Source organism: Serinus canaria, chromosome 1A (assembly GCF_022539315.1).
Source record: "Serinus canaria isolate serCan28SL12 chromosome 1A, serCan2020, whole genome shotgun sequence".
NCBI lineage: Eukaryota > Metazoa > Chordata > Aves > Passeriformes > Fringillidae > Serinus > Serinus canaria.
Window position 1 is genome coordinate 43124344 of NC_066314.1, and position 21214 is coordinate 43145557.

The 21214-nt window shown below is 43.3% G+C and overlaps 1 protein-coding gene and 1 long non-coding RNA gene across 2 annotated transcripts; one reads left to right on the plus strand and one right to left on the minus strand.

The window, feature by feature from the left end:
- Window positions 1–3996: 3996 nt before the first annotated feature.
- Window positions 3997–16073, minus strand: LOC108961562 (uncharacterized). The gene is made up of 4 exons (XR_007779990.1): window positions 15916–16073; window positions 12754–12869; window positions 8524–8616; window positions 3997–7007 (listed from the first exon to the last, which is right to left on the minus strand). It is a non-coding gene; the product is annotated as an uncharacterized LOC108961562 (long non-coding RNA).
- Window positions 16074–16246: 173 nt separating this feature from the next.
- On the plus strand, window positions 16247–19678 carry SOCS2 (suppressor of cytokine signaling 2). Its single transcript, XM_050984664.1, has 3 exons — window positions 16247–16412; window positions 17938–18214; window positions 19141–19678. The coding sequence occupies exons 2-3, from the start codon at window positions 18070–18072 to the stop codon at window positions 19587–19589; spliced, it is 594 nt and encodes a 197-aa protein (XP_050840621.1). The 5' UTR covers window positions 16247–16412; window positions 17938–18069; the 3' UTR covers window positions 19590–19678.
- The last annotated feature ends 1536 nt before the right edge of the window (window positions 19679–21214 follow it).

Below are 21214 nucleotides of genomic sequence, written 5' to 3' on the forward strand. Positions count from 1 at the left end.
CGTGTTTGGCTGTAACAGAACATGCTTAACATGATTTGACTGTTATTTTCTACTAAAAGAAACAAAATCACACTGACAAAACAGGGAGTCAGTGAAGGCAGTTGTGCATTCCTGGTCAGCAAATGGACTAGTCTTAGATCAGGATGTAACAGGGATAGAGTGCTCTGATTCAGTTCAAGAGGTCAGAGGCTTATCATTGGTCAAGTGAATCCATACAAGTCTTGTGTCAAAATGGGAAGTCTAGAAATGGATGTGTTAGGGTTTGGTGGTTTTGAGTGGGATAGTATTTTTTTTTTTCTTTTAGGAATCTAGTAAGGTGAGCTTGAATATAAGTATTAATAAAATAGTATTTATGAAAAATATTATATGAGATATTTGTGAAAACAAATAGTTTTTCTTCTTCTGTTACACTTGTGAGATACCATATTTAATTCTACATCAGGCAAGTGATTGTTATTAAGCCTGTTGTTGTGTATGGAAAACTGGCCAACTTGGTTAATTTTTAGCATCCAAGACACAGTATCTCACTCTTCTAAATCATCCCCCATTCTCAGATATCTGAGAACTTCTGAGTGCATTTGTCGTTCATGGGGGTTTTTTGTTTGTTTAATCCCACCCCAGCTACCACTCAGTGAGGATGCTGTGTTCACACATAAGCTGGAATAGCTGTATCACAGTAGAAGTTGTTTACATCAGCAAGGTAATTACTGCTCTTTGTAGCATACCAAGGAGGAAGGATTGACCCTTTATTACATAAAATGCTTTAAATTAAAAAAACTTGGTCTGATTCTACTTCACTGCTTTAGCATTTTGTAGTGCTTAAATGTTCTTCCTCTTGTAGTATGATATGTCTTGTAGCATTTTTTTCTTTCAATAGAAGAAAAAAAGTCTTTGTTCCAGTCTACAGTTTTAGGCATCAGCTCTCTAATAGAAAGGGCTAGCTTGGAACATTATGCTACTGCAGAGATGCCAGTGACTTCATAAAGCCTTCTTAGTAGATCCTTCTAAATAATCAGAAAATAATTATCTCATGTACATCATATTTTTATTGCATTTCCCTTCCAAAGCAATTTGAATAACCTAGGAAAGGGTTTGTTTCTTCTGTTGGTCTAGTGTCATTTTGCCAGTGTGTGTTTTCTACAGATTTCACTAGAAGTTGAGTACCACTCATCTTCTCAGTTGAGATGTAGAGAAACTACATCTCAATTGTTAGTTTCTAAAGATACTACTGAATAACTTTTTTTCCCGTGAACATCCTTATGTGTGAAAAAAGCAATGTTGGATGCGTGTAAAAAGGCTGCTTTTAAATACTTGTGAGAATTTATACAGAAAACTAGTGCCAGTGCATTTTTAACTCCAAATGCTGGGTAGCTGATGATGGTTTATCATGGCAGAGCATGAAATCATTTTTCTCCTTTATTCTGTTGTGCTTAAAAGATATCAGAGTCCACGCTCAAGCCAACATGAGCCAAGTGATTTTGGCTTCTTACTAATGGTGTGTTGCTCACATAACAAGTCTGCTGTTGTGAAGTAATGTCTGTGGGGTCTCTGTGAAGGATGGCTGCTTAACCCTCTAAGTTCAATTGCATGAACATAATAGTGGCTTTTTCTACCTGGAATATAACTTTTTAAATAGATTGTAGCAATTTGTTGTGCAACAAATTTTGGTATTTTCATCAGTTTGTGGTGCCTGGTGTATAAGTGAGCTTACATCTCATGCAGTGCTCTATGTTCCAATGCATAAAGTTGAGTCCTTTTTATTTTTGGAAAGCTGAGACCTAATTTGTCACTGTTTGACTTCAGTGTAAGAAGAGATATCCTTGGACTAATTTAAACTTAAAATTATTTTCCCCCATTCTTTTTCCCATATTTTTGCTTACTGCTGCCTAATGCTGCTAAGAAATCTTGCTTTACAGAGAAACCTTTACAGTCATAACCTTCTGTTATGACATTTGTCTGTTCTTGCCTGTCAAACCGTGTTTGTGATCAAACATCCACAATCACTGTAGAAATACGGGCTTTCACAATGTTTCCCAAACACTTTTGGATGCTTTTCAGGCATTTTGAGAGCTAAAAATCTGTGATGTGCTTGGGTGCTATCTTTAAAGTACTTCCTCTTCTGATCAGTGGCTGGAAACTGTCTAAAACACACGTTCACTACATGTACCCTGTGCCCTTTTGTTACTAATTCATAACATTGATGTTTTAAAATCTTTCCCTGCATTGTGATGCTGCTTTCAATCTTACTGTGTTTTCTTTTACTAAATCTTTTTCCTGTGTTACCCCAGGCATAACACAATTGCAGTACTACTCTCACAGTAATCTGAAGCTCTCTTCTTGGTTTTCTAGGTCTCAAACAACTGTCTTTGTTTCTCTTAACTTGAAAACTTGGAATTCAGAATTTATCCACTTGATTATTGTTCCACTTCTATGAAAAAAAAAATTTGAAAGTTAGTTTGGGATTTCTGTTTTCTGTTGCCCTTGTTCTTTGTAATTGAAAACTTAAGTTGCGTAAAATTTGCAATGTTAAGTCTGTTCTGGTACTTTGTATCCCAGTTTGGGCACTTAGCCATTTGTTTTGTATCTAGTAGCTATTGAGTTCCAGAGCATCTTAGGCTCCTTGTTGTGGATGGTAGGCAGTTGGGTACATCTTACTGAGGGATTTTTGGTTTTCAAATGTCTCACTGAAAGTCTCCTCATGCCTTCCTTGGCCTGCATGCCATTAGAAAACTCTGTTTCAGTCATGTATCAAAAATGTTGCCCTTAACTCCCAGAATCACAGAATTGTTAGGTTTGGAAGGGATCTCTGGAGATCATATAGTCCAACATTTCTGCTAAGGCACCTGCAGCAGGTGACAGGATCACAGCCAGGTGCATTTGGAATGTCTACAGAGAAAACTCCACAACCTCCATGGGCAGCCTGTTCCAGTGCTCCTGATCAGGAATTCACACCATTTAAATCTCAGTTCAGTTAATCTTTGTGCCTTAGTGAAAGGAATTCTTTCCTCTAATTATCCCCAGATTAAAACAAAACGGATGCTTTTAAGACGGTTTTCCCCTTCGTTGTGCGCCGCGGGAGCTGCTGTGCAGGCTGTGTGCGGCACCGCCGGGAGGCAGCACCGCCCGGGGCCGGAGCGGGACCGGCACCGGGCCGGGCTCTGCGGGCAGCTTTAGCCCCGAGAGGCGGCCGTAGGCTGCTCCCTTCGTGACCCTCGGGAGCACTGCGGCAAAAGGAGCTCCCTAGCACCTCCCAAAGGACTTGCATTTAAAGGGTCAGAGGTGGTTTTTTGCCTGTTTGCTTTAACTTTTGTAGGGTGTCTCAGACAAAAAAAAGCTCCATCATCCCACTCTGGGGGAAAAAAGAGTCGACAGTGGGGCAGTAACGTGACCCATGTGACAAATGTCATGACTTTGTTTCACTTCCCCATGATTGCAGTGAAGGCAGCAGTTACCCATCCACCCACCCATCCTGCCCTCCCTCCCCACCATGCAGCTGTTAAGTTCTATAGGAAACTTCTCTCTTGCTGCTGTTATAAAAGGTCTGAATTTCAGCTGTCATGTCCAAATTCTGCTGTAGCACAATAAATCGTTGTGGCAGGTCATTATAAGTCACAGTAATGACTGCTTGTCAAAGCCAGCACTGCATTTCTCAGTTTCTCCAGTCTATGAATTTTAGCAGCTTCTCTGCTGTAATTTCTCACATGCTCATTCCATCCTCAAAGTTATAAAATTGAGAGATAAAATAGATCTGAGCTGCATTCCTCATCTGAAATAGATGATGTATATTTTATTTTAATGCTACAATATAACAAAATTGACCTAGAGCAAACCCCCTAGTCACCAGTATAAAGGAACAAATTATGTACCTATGATACATATAATTTGAGATTATCTCCAAGACTGAGACAGATATTAATTAGACATCTAAACCTGAGTTAATCTTCAAAGGCTCCCCTTATGGTCAGTCAGCACAGAAAAAGTACATGCGCAAGGCAGTTGATCTTATTTAACATTTTATTGTCTAGAATATGTCACACAATTGTCCTCTGAAGATGCATTTTCCTTTTCTGTGAAGGGAGAATGAAGATGAGATTTTTTTAATCTATATCGGGGCCTTTCTCTTTTATTATTTTTTTTTAATTTAGGAGTACAGTTATGCAAAATATTCTTAAAATTTAGATAAAACCATTTTTTATGTTACTGCTAGCCTTCAATAGTATGTAGTCTGTATATAGGAGCTCTTAATTTTCTATACAGAGTAATTCACACACATTTAATTAGTAAATGTACACTGTATATGAGACTTCTTTCTCACTTGTATTTAATCAAACCTGTAATGCTAAAATAATAAGCTGTTTGGAGAAATAACATAGTTACTTATTTATATATCTTTCTGGTACCTCTTATGAAATGAGCCTATTATTTCAACTGTTATCTTTTGGTACTTCTACAAAAACAAACATGATAATTCTGTGCAAATTGCCCAGTAAATCATAATTTATCTGAAACTTTAAATACAATTGATACAGAATGTTAGTTCCACTATGTATAACTACAGCTGTTGGAACACTGCAGATCAGACAGGGGGAGGTATGTGGAAGCTGCATGAAATAAACAGCATGTTTGGTCAGCAATTTTGCATCTCCTGGATTCTGGAGGAGTAGAAGTTTATGGCCTGGCCTGCCACTTTATTAAAGGTCATGATGCAGGTGTATGTATCACAAAGTTTTTCATTGTATAGAGACAGCACAAGATGTTGGCACAGCCAGTAGAACTAAGTAGCTTTGCCAATTGGTCTTTATGAAACATAAATACAGAAAAAGGTTGTGCTTATATTCAGCTTTACTGCTTGTCAAGATGAAAAACAGTGTCAGGTCAGAGGCAGTTTACCTTATAAATAAGACCTGTTCTGACTGCTACCAAAGTTTAATTACTCAACAAAAGGATCCCCCTACCAGCAAAATGTGAGATGATTAAAAAAATTCTACAAGAACTGTTTTTTAGCATCTCTTCTGCTAAAACTAATAAAATGTTGACCATGAAAGTTACAGAGAAAAATTCAAAGAACAGTGAAAAGTAATTGCACTAAGTCATTACCATGTTGAATAAAAATTAACCTAAGTAAAAGATTAAACTATTGAAGCGTGACCCTCCTGTACAAACATGCATTTCCTACTCACTAATGGTAACAAAACAGAGCTTAATAGTTTCATCCAAAGATTAGTGTTTCCTTAACAATCCTAGTCGTTAGCACCAAGTTTTTTAAACACTGCTGAGTTTCTTGTCTTAAACACTGCTCGTTTCTCATTCAAATGTGTTTGATTTGTTTAAACAAATCATATGCTAAGTACTTTTTTTCTGTAGCCAGCATCTGTAGGAGTTACACTGCATCAGAGCTGTGCTGCAGGAGAGGTCTTCACATTTGCTTTAGTTAAGACAAAGTGATGATTTTTATTGAATAATAAACAAATGGTAGGAAAAAATTTTCCTTGACCCTTAATTAGTTAACATTTGTTTGGTTGTTATAAGTAACATAAGGCTTCATATCCTTTTAAAAATTTATTTTGTCATTTTTAATACTGACTGGCTTCAGTATAGGATTATTTGTTATTTTCCAAGAATAGGTGTTTACAGAATTCCCTTTCCTCCATGCCAGTTTTCCTACAGTTAAAACCCTAGCATTAGTGATGGAGTAACAAAGTGGTGGCAAGTTCCACAAAATTTAGAACTAGATTAAGAAAAAAGGATTTCCTATCTAGAGTAGAAGCACAGAGCAAATAAAATTCATGGAAAATTCCTCATAAGCAGAAGCCATAAAAATGACAGAGAAATTGCCTTTCTAGAGCATATATTTGTATTAAAATACTGAAAGAAACACGCTCTAGTTTTGGCTGCAGGGGGTTACAACTCACTGGCTTTATATGACCATATTTGTTTGAGAAAGATCTGAAGTGAACCCAGAGATGCCACTGGTGAGGCTGAAAGGTGACACTGTGGGCTGTGAGAAGAGCAGCAGTGGTTAGTGCCTTCACCATGCCTAGCCAGGCCTTGTCCAGTCCAGGCACAAAAGCTTGAATTGTTAGAACTGGGTGAGTGTTTTGTTTCAATACGACCAAGATTTTAACTCAGGACTTTGTGGAAATGATGCAGGAAAAGCCTTGTGTTTCTTCAGCAGTGCTGCATTTATTCCGCAGTGAAAGTACCTGTGTAACTCTGGCAGGTGAAACTAGGACCCTGGGCTTTACCATGCTGAGGTGGTGCCGGCAGCAGAGACACGTTCAGGATCCCTCTGGGCACGTCGTTACTGTGGCAGTCTGGGAGCAAAGCTCCTGCCCCTGCTGCTGCACCCACACCTCCACAAGCTCTCCTTAAAGCAATGGCTTCCCTCTGCTGCAGGGACAGCAGCAAGCACCGCTCCCAAGGTCTCATCTAGCCTGACTTAGTGCTCTTCTAAACCACCCAGGCTGGCTGTGCCCTCAAAGCTTACCCCATCCCAGAACACATAGCACGTACCCTCGCTCTGATGCTAAGAGAGCACCCTTCTCACAGGCTGAGGGACAGTTTCACACCATTTCACAAACTTCAAACTGAAAGACAACACAGAAAAATCAGAATTGTATGTTGGCTCTAGAGGGAACCAGAAGGAGTCCAAGGAGCACTATGGGATGTGAATAGGGGAGTCTGCTCTAGAGGTAACTAGCCCAGCTAGTGTGAATGTAAGCCATCTATATTCCTCTTACTTCCCAGTATAAGTCCCTCTTGACATCAGGGACATTTTTTTTAATTTAGAAAGACAAGCTTGCTCTCTGAAATCAGGTAGTGTGAACCCACAGCATTTTTTGAGATTACCTGATCTTAGATTACCTTTGTCGGTTCAGAGTACCAAGTCTGAATAAATCTGGCACAGGCTTATACATACAGCAACTCACACATGTAGTTAGTATTTTCTAAGCAATTTCAGTCACCAGTCCAGAGTCTCCCATTCAGAGATGTCCCAGTCGAGACTCCTGTAATAATAAAAGAATTTTTCTTCTGAATAAACAGTTATACAGAGAAGAAAGAGCATTTCTGTAACACCAAAAAAAAATCTGTATTTAGGAGTATCTTCTTGCATATTCAACGTTGGAGTAGATGAACCATACCAAATGTCACTAAATGTCATTGTTCTGTAATTTTCAGTCTTCAGAGGATCAAAGAAATCTGAAGAAATGGTTCAAGTTGAGACACTTGGCAAAATAATGAGGTGAAAGGCTTCCGAAGTTTTCTGGAGGGAAAAAACCCCACAGTAATTGGACGTAATTAGTACAATCTTCATTTAGGCATTAATAAATTCAAATGTGTATCCTCTTTAGGGTTCATGAAATGTCAACAAAAGAAAATAGTAGTATAAAAACCTAGTAGTATAAAGAGTAGTAGTATAAAGAGCTGTTTTTCAGTTATTCTCAGGGCATAAGGGGTTTGTTTATTCAAAGATCTGTGACACTGGCAAATGAGCTGTTCCCTTTAAATACCTTGCCAGGTGTTGTTTTTGTTTGGTTTTTTTCCCTGTTCAGCTGTACTTGTATGATAAATTAATTTTTCTAGAAATCCACCTCCAGTTCAGCACAGATTTATTTAACCATTAATCTCCTTACCTGGCATATTTTGCCCTATTAGAGCAGCCCAAGGAAGTGATCTTAAAATGCCCAAGGAGATTGAAAGATAACACTTCAGTCAATTGCTGAAGTGTAACTCAGAAGCACAACTGATCAGTCATTTGAAGAATTTCACTGTTGTTGCTGTGCCTCTTTGATCAGCCAGTCCAAAGGGATTTCATTAACATCTCGCTCTGACTAAGAAGAAATTTTGAATAAATTATGAAAGCTTCTAGAAATAAGCTATTTTTAAATGCTAAGCATATAAATGCAAATTGAATAGAAACAGCTGTTATTTACATCCTGTGGACACATGATTTCACTCCCTAATGGATAGGGAAAGAAAAAAAGCCACTGAAAGATTGAAATGCCCTTAAAGAAATTGGGAAAATGGAGATCTAATAAAAATACATGCAATGAACCACATTGTTGGGTGGTATGAATTGGTAAAGCTTTCCAGGTTTGCCACCATAACATTACATAGCCCACCTGCCAGGAGGACTTGAAGAGCTCTATGTATTTCTTGGAGAAAGTGAGGGGAGGGGTTGAAGGAAGGAATATGCTGAAACAAAGGCATATGAACAAGCTCCTGTTTCAGCCTTTTATGTAATGGCTAGCTGATAACCTGGCATTTTCAAAAATAGTCTCCCAGAACAAAGCCCCCATTCACTATAAGATTTTGCTATGGACTTACGTTAGTTTGAGATTACGTTCTGAAAAAAATTATAAAAGCTCCTGAAAAATGTAAGCAGCATTTTCTAGACCAGTGTGCCTGAAAATAGAGGACTGTGCTGGAGGGAAAAGAAAGCACAGTGTGAAATTTGCACCCTTCATGAACTCAGGCTTTTTACTGGCTTGGCAAAGGCTCTCCTGCATGTCCTCCGTTTACCTGGAGCAGGTCCCTGCTGTCACATCTTCCACTGGAAAGCTCATGCTCCCTCCTGCCAGGCCTGCTTCTGTTTCTAACTTCACCAGCAGACACCTAGAGTAGAAAGAAATAATACTCTCCTCAGGAAAGGTAAGGCATGTTTAAAAATGTACACAAAATATGGCTGCTAATTTGGCCCAAACCCACTCATTCAAATCAGCGATAGGAACCTGGGACAGGGAAGTAAAGGTGGGATTGTTTTGCTGGCTTTTCGTTATAGAAGGAAAAGGAGTTGACATACCCAACACTAAAGCTCAAGCTCAAGCACCACAGAGCCACTTTCTTCTTAAGAGCCTGGGGAATGATCTCCTCCAAAATTAGTTCTGTTTGACTTAAGATTGCTTTGTGCCTGCCAGCACACAAAACTTCTCATAACACAGGCAAAGGTAGGACAGAAAATTCATTCTTGTTCCATTTTAGGTACACTCTTACCTGCTGTTTTGTGTTATGCAAAAGATCCGTCCAATGGCTAAATGCATCCTTTCCTTCCTGCCCAGAACAAAGGCTGATCTACAGCTGCAGGTTTTGCAGCTTCCTTCTGTCTAGCATCATGTGGCATGAAATGCTGGGGAAAAATTCTGCTGTGCCTCAGGCATCTTTCCAGATCACGTTAATTCACAGAGGGATAATTTATCAGAGAAATGAGCTCTGAAGAGACTACTAAAATTAGTGTTAAATTTTGATATGTAGAGCAATGGCACTGAAAGTCAGAAAATAGGTCTAGCCCAAACTCACACTTTATAAAACGCTTTGCATATTTTGTAATAATTATGGATATTATTTCCCCTTCTCCATTCATTTATAAGGACAGAGAGAATAACAAACTTAAGCAAATCTGAATTTGGTTACACAGAGCCATCTGTTAATTCTGGTATATGGCAGTAGAGGGCATCTAAGGACTTCAAGTCACATATGGTAAGGGATTAAAATCAGATGGCTGAAGGAGTTATTACTCTCCGCCCAAGCCATTCAGCCCACTTCAGGACAGAATTGCCACCTCATGACCAAACAGCTCACGAGGCTGCTCCTGATGGATGGCAGTTCTGAAGGCACACTGAAACTGGGGTTGTTCTGAAAACACCAGCAAGAAAGCTGAAGTCGTTAAGGAGGGGATGCATGAGTTAATTTCTCTTCCCTGCTGCAGGCAGAGCTCTGTCAGAGCCACAGGATGGTTTTGGGTACAGAACAGGGGGAGATACTGCTTCAAGAAGCCTGTCCAATTTTATCTACAACTCTTTGAGCTTTAATTTCTACATACCTGGAAAAACTGCTTACAGGAGGAGCAAGTGATTCTGGGAATGGACAGGCCGTGCCAAGAAAAGGCGAGCTGCAGACCAATGCTCTTTCCTTAACCAGTAAGAGTAGCCCTATGTCTGTTTCCTCTCCTGAGCCTTAAAACTGACAGCCTGTCAGGCCAATATTTCATCAGGTTACATCCTCCCAGTATGCCAGTCAGACACAGGAGGATGCGTTGAGCCATCCTGACTAAAAGCAAGCACTAATCCTGACAAACACAGAGAAAGCAGTTGGCAGCTAGCACTGTTTTCTTGTCATCTGTCCAGGTTTGTATGACATTCCACATGCAGCCTCTATACTGAAGCAGGGAAAGCAGCCATGCCTATCTTGAGCCAAAAGAAGCCAACACGTCAGAGGCAGGTTAAGTTCATTACCTGACACTAACACTTAATGCACTAATCTGAAAAATGAATTTGAACCCAGCAGCATATTCACACACAACAGGCAGCATATTTTTAATTAACTGTAAGAAGTTTAAGGTTATATAAATACATTAGTAAATGTTGATTATCCTGTTATTCAAACTCCTAAGTACAGCAACATGTCAGGCCTTATGCTGAAGTCTGTTATAGCCTTAGCCTGAAATTTAAAAGTGGGTCATGCCCAAAAAAAGGTTCTACAACTCATTTAATGATTCACAGCACTCCTAAAATGATATTCATCTGTCTGCTCTCCGTGGCAGCACTTTCAATCATAAACACTTAATTGTAGGAATTCATCCTCAAGGCCAAACAGCTCTGGGTGAATTAAACTATCCTTAATATAAGAACTAGAACAGTGATTTAAAATTAATCTTTTTCTGATGGGAGGCCATTTATTCAGAAACACATAACCCAGTTCCTACTTCACTTTATTTTCCACTCAAAAATCTCCCCTTTAGAGATAGGCACTGCATCACCTGTTTTAGTTTTCCTTATTAGTTTCAAACCTGACTCTCTGCCAACAAAGGAACTTTATTACTTATGGATTGGCAAAGCATAGGAGAGCTGCCTTCATGCTGTCTGTCAGGAAAACTTTTTTCACAGACATTACTTGCTCTCTTTTACTTTGAGGCGTAGGGCTTGCAACTGGCAGAAAAACATCTCAAGCCTCCTCAAGCATAAAAGGCTTGTTTTTTCTGGCAGCATCTAGGACAAGAATGCAAGATTTTACAGTGCTTTCAGCTGTGCTATCTCTAGGATTTTTCAAAAAAAAAAAAAAAACCTAACCCAAACCAAATCCAAAACTTCAAGGATCATGGTTCTGAACATGTGTGTGTGTATAGGTGTAGTGTACACATACACCTATATGCTCTTTCTCAGCCAAAAAAACAAGGTAAATAAATATTACAGACATGGCATTTTATGCTATAAGCTGAATATTAAAATCCATATCAAATATTCTCCTAGTCTGAAGACTGTACCAAAATTGGTTCTTTCCTTTTTTCTACCTTGTTCATGAGAAGGAAGCATGAATGGGAAGAAAATGCTATCAAAGCATGTATATTTACAACTTATTCTCCAGTAACTTTCAGCAATATTTGTCTAGTTTTAGTCAGAGTGAAACTCGATAATTCACAAAATAACACAGTGATAGACCAGAATTCTGCTGTTTATAAAGAAGCCTAGCATAGCATAAAGTAAAAACTCCTGTGTAAATTATCCTCGTTTTTTTTATACTTAGTACCCTGTGTCACCACGTTCTACTTTTCCTTTACATGCCTACCGAAAGTATTTTTATGTTATTTTGGTTTTACCTTAAATTGTAAATAGCAAATTGGAGAAACGAAGCAAGCACTACATTGAATTTTTATCACTGAAGATCCCAAGTGGATAGGTAACCTCTTACTCACTGCAGGTTAGGCCTTTACTTTTAGATAGTAGATAGCACAGGATGAGATGAGAGATGGACTTAAAAGCCACCTTTTTATGGTCAGTTTTGTGCTTGACAGTGATTATCTGTCTGCCTATCCCCTGAACCAAAGGGAATGATCCTTCTTTTTATCAACTGCCTCTGAAAGAAAAGAATCTGGATGTTATTTCAAAGTATTACTCTCTTGGTGCCATCTTTTGATGTTTGCTTTTAAATCACAAGTGCTGGTTACCTTTTAGAGCAGCCCTGATTTTTAGAAATTATTCACTGAATTCTTCTGTTATTCTCCTTGACCAAATGTATATTATTAAGAAAAGCAAAGCATTCACATGTGAATAGAAAAAAATGCAGAAAATAAGGTGGCAGCTGGTAAAGAGTAAAACTGTTTGGTAAAAATCTTAATCTATTTCATCAAAACATTCTGTTCCTCAGGCAGCTGGAAAGGGCAGAGTGATCCCATAGGCTGAAATATTTGTTTTCTCTATGCTTTATTTATTATGCTTTAGGAACTCTTTGTGAAAAAGCAAACCTTTCTCCTAACTGCTAAGTGAGAAATCCTCAAAGAGTTCACATTGCAGACCTTGCTCGTGCTGTGGAGTTACAATTAACTCAATCCAATTTGCTGGAGCCAAAGGCTCAATATTCATATTTCTCTGCTCAGGAACCAGACTGCAATCCCAGGACAGGGCAGCTGTACACTGTTATTTGGACTAGTTCAGGTAAACAGTTGTCAGAATGCCTTCAGTGAGTAGACCTATGTGATAAGCAATAGCTGTCCTTTGAACTGAAGGGGATTTTAACTGACCAAATGGTATGCCATGGATAATAGATATTCTGTGCTGCATCTTTGGGAAGTTAAGCATGAAGAAAACAAGGAAAGGCCCCTTGTATTCTTCCAGGTAGCTAGGTAAATCTATCTTAATAAATCAGTAAATCTTTTCAGTGAATCAGAGCAAATTTAGCAAAGTCAGCTGAGTGAAAAACACATTACCCCCCCCCCCCGCTCACATCATATTATATAAATAAATCAGTGTACGAGCTCACCAGTAAACTTGGCATACTTTTCAGGAACAAAGTGAAAATCATTTCTAGTAACAGGCACTTCTCAGGACTGTAAAAGCGTTGCTGCCTCCTTCCTTGGTCATGAAAGGGATTTTTGCCTAAAGGAAAAATAAAAAATAAATTCACTCATCCTCCCCTGTCTTGAGCATATGCATTTGAATGCATCAGAAACAATATATTCTGCCTGTGATTTTCAAGAACCCTTAATATAATATTTTCACTATCAATATAAAACTTGATTAAAAATTTCTACTATATGGAAACATACAGTCAGAACCAACATTCATGAATAGTAGTATCAGGAAAAAAAAATAGGGATTGCTTAAGCTGGTGCCTTTCATCTCCAGTTGGATGATATGCCTCTAAAACTGGCTCAGAAGCATTCATATTTGTATATGTACAGCAATACTTCTCCTAGAATTGCTACCCCAAAACAACTGATTAAAAAAAATAAAGTATTTGGTTTGAATTGTACATAAAATTTTAAAATCCCCACTTGTATATAGTTTTTGTATTAGTGACTGTTTAGAAGAATTACGTTTTGCTACATGGCAGATTAAAAAACCCTATTTTGGAAAACTAAGTTTTCTGAGTCTGCTCCTTCTTTTCTCTTTCTCCATTTCACATCTTTCTCCTACTCCATTCTGATTTTTATAAAGTAAAACTCTTCAGGCAGACCAAACCTGTATTAATTATCCCAGTGACAAAAAACTAAAAAGTAGCTTTAAATAGTTACATGCACTACCTACGGCCCATAGTCCCAAAACTATTTTCATTTAGCCACCTTTTCTTACCCTTACAACTACTTCTTTTCTCTCCTGTGACTGTATGGAAGATTCATGCAGACAGAGGAGAAAAAGAATAACTAACATTGTTGAAAGAAACAGTAAAATGCAAACGTAGCCCACCGAGCCTATAGCACTTTCAGATGTCTCAAGCCAGAGAATAAAGGTAACTGTAAAGCAGAGCACTCCTAGGAGGTGCCAGGATTATCATTAAAGATCCATTTGCAGTATTTAAGTTTGAATTTCATTACTCTTGTAAGTTTATCAGATATTTAGTGCTATTTTTAAGAGACATTACATTCTCATGAGAAAAAAATTAAACAGAACTCTGTTTAAGAAGGATCCTGCTGATATACTGCCTATTTAATATTTATGCTACCTTTTTCAAAACAATATCTAAAGTTTTAAGTAACAAACATTTATTACATTCTTCTGTTCTTGTTTCTCATTCACCACATAAATCGTGGTCTTCCTCCCTCTGCCTTTATAGCAGCCAGCTGTGGTTTTAGAAACAAATTATTATGACTTTAAGTGACGAATAAACAGCAGAAGCAAAGGAAGTCTTGAGATACTATCCACATAAAAATCCCATTAATAAAATAACATAGGAAAAGAGAACTCCAGCAAAGCTGTAAAAAAGCAGCTTTGCATCTAAACAAGACATATTCCTTTTCTCCAAGAAGCATTAATGAACTTAAAAGAAATAGCCTTAATTTGAACTCTGTGATATCAGAAGAACATACTTTTTGAGCAAAAGCCGTGTGCCTACATATACAGAATTATTTTACTAATAAAAATAGATCTGTATTAATTTTTTATTGCTCTCCTGAACATAGTGAAATCAGTGCCATTCTGAAAAAGTAATGGAGGTTTTTTGCAAGATCTCATGTCATAGGTAGCTGAACTGTCAACTAAATTTCTAGGGGCACAAACCCATTCTCTCCCCTCTTCACATCAATCCAACGAAAAAACTTTGTGGGGATTCCACAACCATCACTGGAGGCTGGATCTGAGGCTACCTGAACTTCACAGACAAAAACAGGAACAAGAACGACCTTCAAGACCTAAATTGTTTTAACCCATTTTTGAGAATGCTTAAGAAAGCCCGTGTTTGTTCCTCAAACCTCATTTTAAATCTGTGCTGCTGCCAGTGATTAAAACCACCTTTTTTTCATAAACTGAATAAATTAAATTCAAAAGCACCCAGGCATTACAAACAGATGAAATCATACTGGCCAATATTTCATTTAACAAAGTAGATTTTTTTTTCCTCAGATGAATTTACTTAATCACTAAATACAGAACTTATTTTTTAAGATAACTATTAATTCTCTTATCCTCTGATGCTTAAGAATTATAAGCCATAACTGTTACAAAATCCTTCAGGATTTGTAATCTTTTCTCAGAGCTTTTTTTAATTATTATTTTTATTTTAAGAAACATTGCATTTCAAACGTTACTGGGGAGTGCGACTCAAGGCAGCGTCTCAGTCTGGGAGCTTTCTCTGTGCAGGGGAGCTGCTCCGCTCCCTCAGCCAGACAGTCCAGCCTAATACATATTCATTTACCTCTGATGACAAAGGCTACCTCCCCCCTCCCGCTCCGATTTTTAAAGATACGATCTTTTATTATCTTAAAGGTTTGGGCTTCTTTCCTGAAATCTTTAAAAAGACACCCCTTAATCCTTCTGCCGTCAATTCTCCCTCCCAGAAAACCCCCTATAATTTGCAGGGAGCCCTGACCTGCAGCCAAGGGCTGGGGTGAGACTATTCCGGCTACTTTTGCTTTGTTTTCCCTCTTTTCTTTCGTGTTTTTTTTTTTTTTTTTTTTTTTCCCCTGTGTGTGCGTCTCTTTCTAAAGTCGGCTTGGGGCCGCTGGGTCAGCGGCGAAAGGTGGCTGGTTACCGAGCAGCACCCACGGTGCAATCAAACCATCTTTACGCTGAAAAACAGCTTCGTGGTTATTAAAAAAAAAACAATAATAATTAAAAAAAAAAGGGGGGGGAGGGGGAGGAAATCGGCGCGCGCATCGGCGGGCAATGGCTGTTTGTAGCAACGAGGTATTTAGCGCCGGAGGGTGAAGGGGGGTGGAGACCAGGGTGGGGTGTCCCAGGAGCTTCGGCCGCCGCAAGTCCCTGGCAGAGAGCTCCTGGCACCGGCCCCTGACGCGCTCCGGCCCTGCGGGCGGGCCCCGCCGCCGCGCTCAGGTGCCCGCGGCTGCCGGAGCCGGGCAGGCCGGGCGCCCCTCGCCCCTCCGGCCCCGGGACGGGCGGCTGCGCTCGTCCTGTTCCCTCACGGGTCCCGCCGTGCCCGGCGGGGCGGCCCGCACGGCCCCGTCCCCCCGCAGCCCCGGGCACTGACCTGCGCGTCGCCCGCGGCTCCGAGGGCGGAGGAGGAGGAGGCGGGGGGGCCGCGGGGCAGTGTTCGGCGACCGCTGCCCCGGCGTGACAGGGGCGGCGGCTCGGTGCGTCGGCCCCGGCTGGCCGCGATCGCGGCGGAGGCGCCGGAGCGGGTCCTGTCACATGATGCGGTTCCTGGAAAGTTCCTGGAAAGCAGCCTTTGTATGTAACCATCCCGGGAGGGGGGAGCGGCGGGGGCAGGATGCCCTCGCCTCGCAATCAAAGGCGAGCAGACCGCCCGCGCCGGGGAGAGGCGGGGGAGAGGAGGGTGTTGTTTCCCCAGGAGCACCATCTTCCTCCGGCAGCCTCTGTCCGCCCCGACACAGCCTCGACGCTTCTCCCCGGCGGCGGGTGCTGTGTCCCCTCGGCACCCCGACGCCGCCGGGAGCCAGAACAACCTGACCGCCCCACCTCCAGGCGGCGGCAGCGGCGGCCCCAGCCCCGTCCCGCCGAGCCCGGGTGAGTCTCCTTGTCGTCGCTTCTCTCCGCCCCATGCCGCGCGTCGCTTCGAGAGCCGGCAGCCCGCCGCCCCGCTCCCGATACGGCGCTGCCGAGCGCCGGGATGGAGGCTCCCCGCAGCCGGCGGCAGGCTGCTGCGGCTCTCCTCGCCTCGGCCGGGGGACGCCTGGCTTCAGCCAGCCGCCACCGCCTCGCCAGCCTTCCATCCCCACCGAACTCCCGTGGCGGCTGCGCTTCGCGGCCAGGCGCTCCCAGAGTCTCCCTTTCACAAGGGGTCGCGCCCGGACACCGCGGGCAGGGCTGCTCCCACCTGCGCTCGTCGGCCCCGCGCCCGCAGCTTCTCCCGGTGACAGGCGCACCTGCGCCCGGTCACCGAGCCGGCGGCGGGAGCTTCTGCACGGGGGAAGGAGGGGATGGGTTTTGTCGAGGGTTTCCCGCGCGTGTGCCTACATATGTTGGGATAGAAACCAGTCAGAACACCCTATCAGTTGCCACTACAGTTTAATTTGGAAAAGTTTCTGAGCTCCGCCGCGGAACTTGTTAGGGGAGGAACCACCTCAGCATAACCCCCTCACCTGGCGGCTGCTGCGCGCCCGCAGGCAGAGACTGTCCGGTTCGCAAGCACCGGCGGGGGGCTCCCGGTCTTCCCCGTGAGCCCCGTCCCTCCACTCCAGCCAAGCCGGCTAGTCTCCCACTCTCTGGTACTGCCCAGCTTTGTGTCGCTCCTGATGTGGTGATGCACCGGGGAGACAAGAGGCTCTTTTTGTCCCTCTCGTTAGCTTCGGCCAAGAGGAAAGATTTTTTTTTCCCCCTCCCTAATATCAGCATTTAATGGAGCGGGAAAAAACATATTTCCTGCACCGCGCTAATTATAGCGCATCCTCCACCCCGCTGTCCCTTCCGTTCCCAAGCGGCCGGCGAGCCCCCGGAGCCGGCGCTGCCGGCGCACTCGCTCCGCAGCTTCCCGGGTACTCCGCTGCCCGAGAGAAGGTCTCCCATCCCAGGAGCACGGCCCACGCCGGGCTTCCGTTCCCGTTCCTACAGGTACGACTTCGCGGATGACCTTACTGGAAGGCGTCCCTACGCACCGCAGCGTGCAACCCGGGCAGCGCAGGGGCTGGGACCTCTGCCCCGCTGTGCTGGTTACCCCTCCTCTCTCTTGCCTTTACGTGCTCGGCTCTCCCCCACGACCTCCTCCCTCCCCAAAAGTCCCACAGCTGCAGGCCGGGCTAGCCTGCCCCAGCCGAGGGAGCGGGGCATCAGCGGGTTCGCCTTTGCGATAAAGCGAGACCACAGTCTCGGGACACCGCCTCCGCCGAGCCCCCGACGGAGAGGTGCCGAGGACAGGCTGGGCGGCGGGGGGGAGGAGATGTCCCTCCCCCGCTCCGCCGGGAGGTGATCTCTCGCTTCGGGTCCCTCCTCTGGATGCTGGGAAGTTCCGAAGCGGGATCGCCAGAAACACGCTCGGCGTCGGGAGGTCCTCTCGCGGGGCTCGCCGCTAACCACGCTCTCTCTCCGCTCGCAGGCGGCGCCCGGGCTGGGGGCCGGGACCATGCACCCAGCGCGGCGCTGAGCCCCGCGGCAGCCAAGCGGAGCCCTCTCCTGCCGGCAGCTCCCGACCTGCGTGCGAGCGGGGCCGCGCCCGCCGCCGCCGCCCATGACCCTGCGCTCAGCCGAGTCCCTGGAGAGCGCGGAGAGCTCCGGGGAGCGCTGGGGGCGCCCCGGGGCGGCGGCGCCCGTTGCCGAGGAGTGCCGTGAGGCGGAGCAGCTGGCCGCTGCTATGGAGGAGCTGCGGCGGGCAGGTAAGCCCGGGCGGCCGGGAAGGGGAAAGCGCCCGGGGCGGCGGCGCTGTCCGGGGGCAGGCAGAGCGGCTCGGCGGGGACCCGCACCGGGCCGAGAGGGGAACTGGGCGGCGGTGCGACGCCAGGCCATCGCCGCCCGGCGCTGCGAGGTCGCGTTCCCGCGGCGGAGAGGGGCGGCGACGACTCCGACCTTACGCGGACTGCGGCGGCCGAAGCGAAAGCGCCGGCAGCGCCGCGCCCCGGCGGCAGCCCAGGATCTGCGGCCGGGCGAGGGCCGGGCGCTGCGCCGGCCGGGGCGGCCGCGGCGCCCCATCCCCTCGGCCCCGCGTACCTGCGCTCCTCTCGCCGGCGTGGCGGCGGCTCGCCCGGCCCCGCAGGACGCGGGGCTTGGTTGCGGGAGGAGGGAAGGGACTTTTCTCTTCATCGCAGCCGAGCCAGGACCGCAGCTACCTCGCCGAAGTTGTTTTCTTATCCCTTAGCTTTCGATCTCTTGACAAAGCTCATTTCAACAGCAGCCTACTCCGAGTTCCCCAAACGGGCGTTCTGCGGGCTGCCAGCCTGTGCCTTGCGGACGCGGCGCTGGCCCCGGCGGCAGAGCAGCGGGGAGCCGCGGGACGCGTCCCTGTTGCTTCAGGGGCTGCCCGCCGGGTCGGCGGCTCCGGTGTCGGCCCCGCAGGACGCAGCAGGAAAGTTTGTGCATGTGTATGTATACATAGGTAAATAAAAGTGACCTGGAAAGCTCTGTCAAAACGAGATGCATTGTAAAACAAATGAATTTAAATAGCAAATAAAAATTTATTTCGCCTGGCAGGACTTTAGCTTTCAAACAACAAAAGAAATGGGTGACTAGAAGTGTATCAGCTAGAGAGCAGCTTTTAAAACAAACAGGAATAAACAAATCCCTTCTTTCTCTCATCTTTTAACAGGATGGTACTGGGGCAACATGACTGTTGCTGAAGCCAAAGAAAGGTTACAGGATGCCCCTGAAGGGACCTTTTTGGTTAGGGATAGTTCGCACTCAGAGTATCTACTGACTATATCAGTAAAAACGTCAGCGGGACCGACCAACCTACGTATAGAATATCAAGATGGCAAGTTTAGACTGGACTCTATCACTTGTGTCAGATCTAGACTTAAACAGTTCAACAGCGTTGTGCATTTGATTGAGTACTATGTTCTTATGTGCAAGGATAGAACTGAAACACCTTCAAATGGAACAGTTCATCTTTACTTGAACAAACCCCTCTATACATCTGCTCCATCTCTGCAACACCGCTGCAGAATAGCTATAAACAAGAGCACAAATCAGATCTGGGAGCTGCCATTACCAACAAGACTAAAAGAGTACTTGAAAGAGTATCAATACCAGGTATAAATATATTTTCTAAATGCCTCTAACACAGAGTAACTTTTGAATGCAATTCTTAAAATCAGCCAAAGAACTGAGTAACCAGTTGTACAACTCAGCATGGAATTCACTATCAAAACAGTGGCAGTTCTGGGGGAAAGGTTTTTATTTCAGATGCTACAAAGGGAGACTTTATGTAAAATAATCCCAGTTTGCATCCTTGGGGGTTCAACAAGGTGGCATGCTATTCTTGCAAGGAAAGAGAAGCAAGGAATCTTTTCAGCTTGTGTTGCTTTGTCAATAAAATGCTGCACTAACTATCAAATGCTTATTGAAGCAGTGGGACCGGAAGAGACTTCATAAGTGGTCAGAGACACATGAGAGTTTACAAGTATCTCAGCTGTCTGATTCCAAGATTAATTTGGTGCTGGTGTTCATATAATCCTAAAAGCTTAACTAGATCACACTGTGATAATCTTGCTAAAGTTATGCAACTAATCAAACCCAGTCAGAAAAATGATCATGTTTTTATTTATTTTTATTTTAGTTTTTATTTAACTACTCTCCTGCTTTTCTGTAAGCAAAGGAGTACTGTAAGCAATCAGTGTAGAACATTGTTTTTCAAAGTTCTCTGAAAGCTGACCTTAAGAAGAAATGCCACATCTTTCATAGGAACCCAGTAGATTGCTGATTATACCAGATTGGTATCCCAGAATCCTTAATGTGTTAACATCTTCACAGTGGTGATGTATCCATGCTATTAATATTAAGCCTCTTTTGGTTGAGGCTTTAGAACTATATGCTTCAGACTTGCAGTTCCAATGTCAAAACATGGGTATCAGCAGTTACATGTGTCTTCTACAGTGTAGAATGTTTTCTTCAGCCTGTTTCCCAAAATATGGGGAAATACGATGTGGATTTTTTTGTTTATAAAGGGGTTGGTTTTCCTTTTTCTTCTTTTTTATTTTTTCTTTATTTTATTTTATTTTATTTTATTTTATTTTATTTTATTTTATTTTATTTTATTTTATTTTATTTTATTTTATTTTAATTTTTTAAACTTCCAATTCACCATTGTAGCTATCAGATGATTACTCAATAAAGTAAATCGAAGTGCACAACAATTTCCCAATCTTTGTATGTATGGATTTGCTACTATTCAGGAAAAAGTGCTCTTATATAGGAACTTATATAATTTCCCAGCTAATACTCAGATAAATGCACATGTACCAGTGAGGATGAATAACCCTGCTTTGCCTTTGCGGTGCTGCTCAAAAGTATAGCTGGATTACAATCAGATTAGTGGCTTAGAGGCTGCTTGCTGAATCCCTGTAGTTGGATATTAGCACAAGACATTGCTTTTTCTGTTTCAGTAGTCTTCCAAACAGGAAGAGGGGACTAAGACCCTCTGTACCTATTCTTCAGCCCAAAGATAAAGTATTTAATAGAAGAAACACACAGGATGAGAAAAATAAGAAAGCAGTAAAGAGAGAAACAAGGACATAGACTCACCCTTAGTCAACAAATTAAAAGTTTTAATTCTTTCCCTAGCTTATTTGTTGATCAAAGCAAAGACCTGCGCTTGAACAAGGAGGGTTGTCAAGACTTGTTGTAATCTAGCTTTGCCCAGGCTGAAATAGAAACAACATAAA